This window comes from Opisthocomus hoazin, chromosome 18 (assembly GCF_030867145.1).
Source record: "Opisthocomus hoazin isolate bOpiHoa1 chromosome 18, bOpiHoa1.hap1, whole genome shotgun sequence".
Taxonomy (NCBI): domain Eukaryota; kingdom Metazoa; phylum Chordata; class Aves; order Opisthocomiformes; family Opisthocomidae; genus Opisthocomus; species Opisthocomus hoazin.
In genome coordinates this window covers 13,512,099-13,521,218 of record NC_134431.1, presented here as the reverse complement: position 1 = coordinate 13,521,218, position 9,120 = coordinate 13,512,099, and the positions used below count along the sequence as shown (strand labels likewise).

Below are 9,120 nucleotides of genomic sequence, written 5' to 3'. Positions count from 1 at the left end.
GCATTAGTAATACAAAGTCATCTTTCACTCTGATAAAACTTACAACTTCATTTTTCTAAAAAATATTTAAGCCATGAAATATGTTTAGGTAATACATATATACAGCATCTAATTTTCTTTCTTCTTTCTTGTAGAGTCTGAGACTCTAGAGGTTTGTGATAGAAACAACGTGCTACATTTTGAAGGCTGGATTGGTTTGGATTGTATATGCAGAACTAGGCAAATAATTTACCTACATCATGGCTATATGTGCATGTAAGCGACAGATCAGGGTTTTGCAGACCACATGCACATACATTCCCACAGCTGCTCACCTATTCACAACTGATGTAGTTATAAATGATTAGGTCTGGAGTTACTTCTAGACTGCCCGTATCTATATTCTAACTAAACTAAGACCCACTTTCATTATAACCCCCTGCCCATCAGTGTGCTGTGATGCTTCCAGTGGTGATTTGGTAAAATGTATTTGTCCTGTCTTAGTATGTGTGGATTGATAAATACTTGTGGTTTTCACCAGCTACAACTGTTTTATCCTCATCTCTAAGGCAAGCGTTTCCCTTTCTATTTCATAGGGAAGGTCAGCATTAACTTGCACTTCAAAGTATTGTTTGATTTCTTCTACCTCCTTTTCCCAGAACTCTTTGGAGATACCAAAGAGTTCGGTCAAGTTAACATCTCCTAAACCCTTCAAGTTCAAAGCAGTGTCAGCAGGGATGTAACCTATGGCAGTTGGCTTGGCAGAGGCTTTCCCTTCAATTCTGTTGAACATCCACTCCAGCACACGGGAATTCTCTCCATAGCCAGGCCACAGGAATTTCCCTTGGCTGTCTTTCCGGAACCAGTTAACGTGAAAGATTCTTGGTAGTTTTGCAGCTGGACGATGTGCCATGCTGAGCCAGTGGGCCAAGTATTTGCCAAAGTTGTAGCCAAAGAAAGGTCTCATGGCAAATGGATCGTGCATAATGATTTTGCCTGTTCAAAACACAAATGGAGAATGTAAGGTAATAAATGGCACATTTACTCTAAAGCACAAAGATTCAGATGTTCCCAGGATTCAGTACCTATGGTCCCTTAACCACCCTTCTGTATCTGAACCAAAGAGCTTTAAGAAACAATACAAGCATTATCCCTGATGTACAAAAAAGGTACAAATTAAATTAATTTTTGTAATCAGTGGAAATTAAATTTCTTAAATCTCAGGTCAAGCAGCTTAAATGAAGATCCTCAAGAGCTGGCTTTCATCATTCATTTATTTATGTTGAGCTCTACCAGAAGAGAAAATTTAAGTTTGTTTATCCCAGACTGTAACAAGAACTCCATATCAAGGCTTTTGGCAGCCCCATGCCTGCACCCTCTTCTGTACGCTTGCCACCTTGGGGATAATTTTACTTAATCTGACTTTTACAGAGAATGTGGCTGTTAATTCCAGTACAAATATTTTCTATTGTGAAAATGCACAAGTTGCAAAACTAGCTGCCAAGACTGAAATATGAAAGAGCAGGGGGAGAGGACAGAGCAGGCAGTCCAGAGAGCATTGCTTTTAATACAGGTAGGCAGATTAAATTTTGATTTACCTTTGTGCTCAGCAGCTGCTGTTGCTTCAGATCTCATAGCTGCTCCTATAAATACTCCATGCTGCCAGTTAAAGGCCTCATATACGAGAGGCACACCTGTAAAGAACAAAATCACCTCAGTAATTAGAGGGCCAGAAACATTTTTATAACAGGTTTTGCCACCTGAGCTACTGTTGAATGCATGTTGCTGTATAATGTATTCTAAATTCTCCTGTTTTTTAATCAGTTCATTTCCTGCCCTCTTACAGCAAAGAAGTTTATACGAATGTTTTCAAAACTGGCTACTGATTACTGAACACATCCGTGTTTAGTTGCTCAGTAGGAGATATCTGGGACCTCAGAATCCCCAGCAGATTTTACCAGAAATAGAATCTGGTCCTGCGGCCATGATATTAGACTCAGACCTAGCATTACTTCTATTTCTTTTCCAACTTTAGGTGACCTTTAACAGATCAATTTATTTTATTTCTTTTTCTGTAAACTGTCTGCAACTGGTTCATTTCTCTAACCATTTCCTACCCAAACTAGTTAAACTGTAAGCAAATTGAGACAAGTACAGCAATTTGGTACGTGGCTATGTGTTACCCAGGTTAGTGGGTCCTGATCTCTCTCCAGCCCTTTATTATTATTACTTGCTCTGTGTTAACATCTAGCAATTCAGATATTGAAATATCAGTGGCTGTAAGAGATAGTGTGTCAAAGGCTAACATGGAGAATCTAGACCAACATGGTTATTTCCTTGCTTTTGCAGCTGTGAAAGCAAAACCTGTGCCTGTGCCCAGCTGTGCTTCAACCGTTCTGTAGTCAGCACTTCAGCCGTGCTGTGTGGCCACTGCATCTCTTACCATCAGGTCTGCGGCCTCCAAATATTATCCCTTCAATGGGCACGCCTTCGGGTGACTCCCAGGCAGGGTCCATGATGGGGCACTGGCTGGCTGGAGTGCAGAACCGTGAGTTGGGATGAGCACAAGGTTCCCCTGTACAGAATACAATAAAAAGGTCATAATGGCAGAATTAACTTGAATTCAGCAGAGAAAGCCAAGAGAGACAGTGGAGTTGGCCAGGTTACCACTATCTGGGGTCCAGTCCTTGTTCTTCCATGAAGTCAGTGTTACCCCTGGTGGTAATGCCTCATCAATGCCTTCCCAGTAGACACCTCCATCACTCGTTTCTGCTACATTGGTAAAGATGGTGTTCTTGAATATGGTTTTAATAGCATTGGGGTTTGTTTTGACTGAGGTTCCAGGGGCGACACCAAAAAAGCCATTTTCTGGATTGATTGCCCTTAAGTTGCCTGGAAGTTAAATGACAAAATATAAGTAAATCAAATTGGTTTAAGTCTATCCAGAATTTTATAGCATGTCTTGCTGCACCTAAAAGCAACCCGTTCAGGACTCTAAAGCGATCCAATTTCAGTTCCTTACCTTGTTCATCAAATTTCATCCAGGCAATATCATCGCCCACACACTCAATCTTCCATCCTGGCAGGCTTGGGTTCATCATGGCCAAGTTAGTTTTTCCACATGCACTAGGGAATGCTGCAGCAAAATACTTCTTTTCACCTGCTGGATTGGTAATGCCCAGGATCTATTGAAAAATTAATGCAATTGTTAAACATGGTCTTTTTTTCTTGCACTTCTAATTTTGAAGATTGCCTCCCAGCATGGGGTAATGATAAAATATTTAATTATGTAAATTTGTTCCTACAGAAGAAGCACCACATAATACAGTTGACAAATAACTCAAACTGTACTCTATTCATCAAAAAGTCTGCTCTTCTTGCCCTTAGAATATTTGTAAGGAGTGCTTATATTTTAAAACGTCAGGTATGTACATAATTCAAGCATTTATCTGTATTTTGCTGATTAAAGATACACAGACTGTATACAGCTGTGTTTTTCAGCTGAGACAGAAGAAAACCAAGCAATATTCTTTTGGCTGCACGACTGGAGGAACGTGAAAGCATTTTATGTTTAGATACTTCTGCATTCCTCAGAGTCCAGATATCTTTTCTGAGACTGTTCTCTTATGCACTTTAAAATTCTGTTTTTCTGTGGTATTTTATGGTAGTAGAGTGTTTAAATGACAGCAGAAAGTAAAGGCAGGAAGGGTACAAAGAAATAATTTAGAAAATCTAATATTTGCAGATTTTTGAGTGCATAGACCTCTTTATAATATGAAAGACTATTTTCAACATTTGCATTAATCTTTCACTATTAGAATTGTAGGGGTAATGTGGATGCCTGGTGATGATGTTTATGCTCTGCTCAAGTACATGGGTCTGCCTACAAGTAGCCACTGTCAGAAGTTCCAAATCTTTCTTGGTCTCTGACTTTACCAAACATTTTAAAATAGTATCTGTACTTAACCTTGTAAGCAGTTTCCTATTTCTCATAAGCCTGCCATGTCATAAATTCATATTTACTGTTACAGGACTATCCATATGAGACTAATTTTATTGATAGCATTATGTGATGCATTTATGTTGAGCTAATTTAAAGTTTAATGGCTGTTCAAACACACATGATTTAATAGCTCTTACCAGCATGTGCTCAGCTAGCCAGCCCTCCTCTTTGGCGATTCTGCTGGCAATTCTGAGAGCAAAGCATTTTTTCCCCAGTAAGGAGTTTCCTCCGTAACCGCTGCCAAATGAAATGATCTCTTTGCGATCCGGGAGATGGGCAATCAGCGTTAACTCCGGGTTGCACGGCCAGTTGTTGATTAATGGTTCTGCAGAACAGAATGTTGTACTCATGAATGCAGCAATTTCCATGCTGGATCACACTGTTGTTTCATCAGCATCGAGCCTCTGACAGCAACACATACCAGATGCTTTAAAGAAACCCCCCCTTGTAAGTACTACAGATAATAACCTCCTTTCCATGAAACTCTCATTAAGCTTAAACTCCTTTAATTGAGCTCTGAACCCAGTGCTGTTGCACAAACCACCCTGGTCTTCTATGTTGAGTGTCTCCCACGTGCTGAGAACACGCAGCCAGCTCTAAAACGTGCTCCTGGGAATTTCCAGGGGCGACAGTTTCTAATGTCTCTTACCTTTTAGCGGTAGAGGACATCCAACCGAGTGAAGGCATTTTACAAACTCCCCGTTGCTCAGGGCTTTCAAAGCAGCTGTCCCCATTCGCGTCATGATCTTCATGCTGGCCACTACGTATGGTGAATCTGTCAGCTGAATCCCAATTTTGGACAAAGGAGACCCAATAGGACCCATGCTGAAGGGGATGACATACATTGTACGTCCTGGAAAACACAGAGTAGTAAGATGTGGCAGAGAGAAAAACAAGGAACTTTTGACATCATTTTTATTAACATGGAGGGTGTTTCTCACTCCTTTAAACGCTGTTTGTCTTGTGGGTGTTTCTGATGATGTTTAAAGAGCTGCAGCTTTGTTTGTCTAATTGTGTAGCAAGAAATTTTATCTTAAATTCTGAAAGCAGCTGTTCAGACAAATTGTCTAGCCAGTAGTAAAGGTGGGTGGAGGCCAAGTTCTCTGTTGGTGTAAACTGCTGAACCTGAAATTGTTGCTCGGGATGGGGTTCCTCCATTCTCACCTCAGTTCCTATCTGCTGCTTAGTTGCTGTGTGACTTCCTGAAAAAAATCACCAAAATTTTCCTACCTTACTTCGCCCCTCTTTTTCCAGCATTCTTCTCTTTTCATAAAGAGACTGAGGACTACCCTTGCACAGGCATTTGGATCTCACCAGCAAAGTGACTAATATCAGGGGTATAAACCTAGACCTTTAGCTAAAATCTGTCTTTAAAGATTGCAGTAACAAGGAGTAGTAGTGTCTCTGTAATCCTAGTTGAATGTCAGCCACCCTTTTCTTGCCTACCTTGCATGCAGCCTGGGAACCTGGTATTGAAGGCTTTCTCAAAATCTTCTTCAGACATCCAGCGACCCAGCTGGCTAGTTCCAGTTTTAGGGATCGGAGTGGTATCTCTCTGTTCGTGAGTGATGATGACGGTTTTGCTCTCAATTCTTGCCACATCTCTTGGATCAGTGAGAGCCAACCAGCTGCATTTCACCAAAAATCAGGAAATTAGACTTTAATTATCAGTATAGCACTTCCTACCCTTCTGTGGGACTGGTTTAGCACAAAAGGGTACAGTGCTTTGTAAGGCAAAAACTACCATGACAGAGCCAGTATAACAAACGATCTCAAAAATCAGTCAGATACCGTCTCTCCTACAAACTGTTTCAAGACTTTCCAGTACGAATAACAAATTATACAGGCTAGGAAATTCTGGTTACACATTAATACTCCTTTGCCTCTTATCTCAGTCTTTTTCTTTGTTGTTAACTTCCAGGGAAAAGTTAATCTTGTTTAGTTCTCATTCTCATCAGTGTGAAGTTGTTTTGCATGGGGACCACAAAATGATGCCTCAAGCAAAGTGGATGCCAAGCAAGTACTGTAAGTGTTGGTATCAGTGCCTGTGGGATCAGAATTTAGCTTAGTGGATTGGCATAGTCCTTTAAGTTAGAGGCATCACAAAAGAAATACTGCTGAGTATAAGCATGATTATAAAAAGTGAAGGAGTTTATTAAAGGGGATTCTTTTTCCCCTCTAAACATTTCTTGCCATCAATTTACAATAGAGAGGATTGTTTTACATTTTCACCTCTGTGCATAGAAATTTTCCACGAGTATAAAAATGTTCTAGTTGGGCTGTCATAACCATCATCACTATAGCTAAGCATATAATTAACAATGAATAATTTATCTGGTGAATCTTGCCCTTTTCTCTCCCAAATAGTCTGCAAACAGATTGCCAAATTCCTGCACTTAGTTATTCAAAAGTCTTTGCAGATTTCTTCCATGAAGATCTCTCGGTCGGCATGTAATTCCTGAGTATATACTTCTTGTTAATAGTCTCCTTTCATGTTGAGTTAGTTGGGAGAGATGATGAAATATTTGAAAAAAGTATTTGCTGAATACATTACAGTCAAAGCTCATCGGCATGATATGAATAATGCCTGTACTGAATAATATTTGAACACCCACAGAGCTATTTGAATGCCACAAAAAAGTATTTGATGAATAAACTAATTGACTAAAACAGTAGAATTCTTCAAAAGGTGTATTTGCTAAATAATATTTAGCCATTGCTAATGATCAGTTACATAAGTCTCATGACATTCTTTCAGTTCCCTGGTGTAACTAATCAATAGAGACAATGTACAGTTGATAGTCCAATTGAATAATATGCTTTATGTTAATTTTTAGAGGAAAAAGTTTGCTTTTCCTAAGTATTTCACCTGTGTAAGCTATAGAGCCAAAACATTCATGGAAAGCAAATATGGCAGGGTTATAAGTAGCTTTAAAAGTAAACAGGATAGAAAAAGCATCTTGCAATTCTGAGTCCATATGTGACCTCCTTCAGGCTACTCACCAGTTCTCATACTTGCTCAGCTGCTTTATCATGCCTTGTTCTACCATGAGGTCCAGAATTTTTTTGTTTTCTTCTTCTGAGCCATCGCAGATATGAATGCTCTCAGGCTGGCACAGCTTGGCATTACTTTCAATGAAATCCCTCGCTTCTGGCGGCAGGCTCTGCAGGTCCCCCTGAACAACCTTGGGCATGACGTTTACCTCGGCTTTCAGCTGTGGGGGCATTATTGAGCCTGTAGCGGATCTTGTAGATGGCTGTGAAATACTGATCACAATCTAAAAGCAAATACATTGGGTGTGTTAGCATACTATGACGTTCTAACCAGTGTCAATAAAGCCTTCCTAACAACGTAAAACACAAAGGTACAATTTGTAATAGACTTGATCAGGTACTTCTGCTTTTAAATCAGTATAGGGAACTTCGATCACTGGTAATCTCAAGCTGCAAAAAATAGAGGCCATTCTACTTACTGTCTTTATAAGATTGAGGTCGATGTCAGAGAGGATTTTGCTGTCCCTTTCAGTTGATCCCGTTTCACCTGCTATGGAGTACTCTTGTGATGACTGGTTTCCAAGGAAGCATCCTCCTTCCTTAAATATTCTTTGTGGTAGTGTCCATCCCACTAGGTGCGGTGAGGGAGGCTTGTCCTTTACGTCACCACTGGATGTGTCTTGGGACAGTGCCACTGACACTGTCATAGTGCAGAGTTGTCAACAAAGCAGCCCTGACGAGGTAATCATTTAACAGGTTTGATTAATGAATGCTGAAAGCAGTGATTCTTAGCCCCTGGGTTTGCTGTTTTGAAGCAGTTACAAAATTCAGCAGTTTAACTAAACTTTGATCCAATTTGGCTTTGAAACCAAAAGTGCCATAACTTCTTGGTGTGTGGGAAAGGTTGAGTACAAAGAGTATCTGGAGCCGGCAACACGGGGTCGTCCAGGCAAAGCGCAGTTGGCACATTTGGTAGGCGGATGCTCGCTAGTTGGCTGTGAAGTGGAGGCTCGTCCAAGGTGTGTTTACTCACCTTGGGAACATTGCCTGATCCTGGGATAAAGTTCAACACTGAGCACTCACAGGCTTGAATAAGCACTACATATGCCTGTCTGGAGGCCTTATTTTTGTCCATGTAATTCAAAAAAACCCAAGCAATGTAAATCTAAATGTTGGGTTTCCTTCAGCGCAGGATAGAGCTCTTGCTTATGTCTCGCTTTAGGCAAACCGAACAATTTTTTTCTATCGCAACAAGCTCAGAAGAGGCAGATCAGCAACTGTCTCAGTAATTAACCCCCTCCTTCACACATTGTTTTATTTTACTCGGAGTTCTATGAGGGTCATAAAATATTAACCTATCTTTAAAGTCTTACTCAAAGAGAAGGCACAAAACTGCTCATGAGTGTGGCTGCACACTTTGTTATATGTGTCAAGTGCACTGTATGCATATGTACATATACAGACATGTACATATTTATATCTGTTGCAGCAGTATATGGTACCAACAGGCACTACTGCTCTTAGAATTCTGAGGGTGAGAGAGTGACCTCGGACATTTTGAGGTCTTGCCTCTACCTGTTCTTGCCTGCCTGCCTGCCTTTCAGCTCGTTACCTTCCCCTACTCCGTTTTACACAATTACGCCCATAAAAAAAGGCTCAAGTTCACGCAGTCAATGCGATGTGCCCCGCAAGGCTCTCACCGAGGCAGCCAGCAGTGACTTGCAAGCCCTCAACAGGCAGGTCTGGCAGTGCAGCACGGACTGGGATTGCAGCTCGCCTTCCTGCCCCACAACTCTAGAATGCTGCGAAGCTGAATCTCACACTGCAGGGACGCTTCCCCTGGGACTGCATCCTCTCTCTCTCCTGCAGAGCTTTTTATGATGTTTTGTAAATGCAAAGGGAAGAAAATAGTGAAGTAAGAGGGGCTGTCCTTGATGCACTGCAAGGCCAAACATTCCTGAAAAGGAAAACAAAAATCTGGTCGGATAAGACGTGCTAAAGATTGCTCCAGACGGGCCTCTAATGTAAGCAAAGGTAAAATCAAAGACAATTTAATAATGACGGCTGTGGTGTTTGTCTTTGGAGTCCACATACGGTGTTGCTGATCAGAAATATTTTGGCCAACTGTTTTCCTTTTAAAACAT

At 40.9% G+C, this 9,120-nt stretch overlaps 1 protein-coding gene across 1 annotated transcript; it reads right to left on the bottom strand.

The window, feature by feature from the left end:
* Positions 1–374: 374 nt before the first annotated feature.
* Positions 375–7,229, bottom strand: PCK1 (phosphoenolpyruvate carboxykinase 1). The gene is made up of 9 exons (XM_009933842.2): positions 6,986–7,229; positions 5,429–5,610; positions 4,632–4,835; positions 4,120–4,307; positions 3,002–3,164; positions 2,647–2,871; positions 2,423–2,554; positions 1,578–1,673; positions 375–975 (listed from the first exon to the last, which is right to left on the bottom strand). The coding sequence occupies exons 1-9, from the start codon at positions 7,207–7,209 to the stop codon at positions 521–523; spliced, it is 1,869 nt and encodes a 622-aa protein (XP_009932144.1). The 5' UTR covers positions 7,210–7,229; the 3' UTR covers positions 375–520.
* Between the last annotated feature and the right edge of the window lie 1,891 nt (positions 7,230–9,120).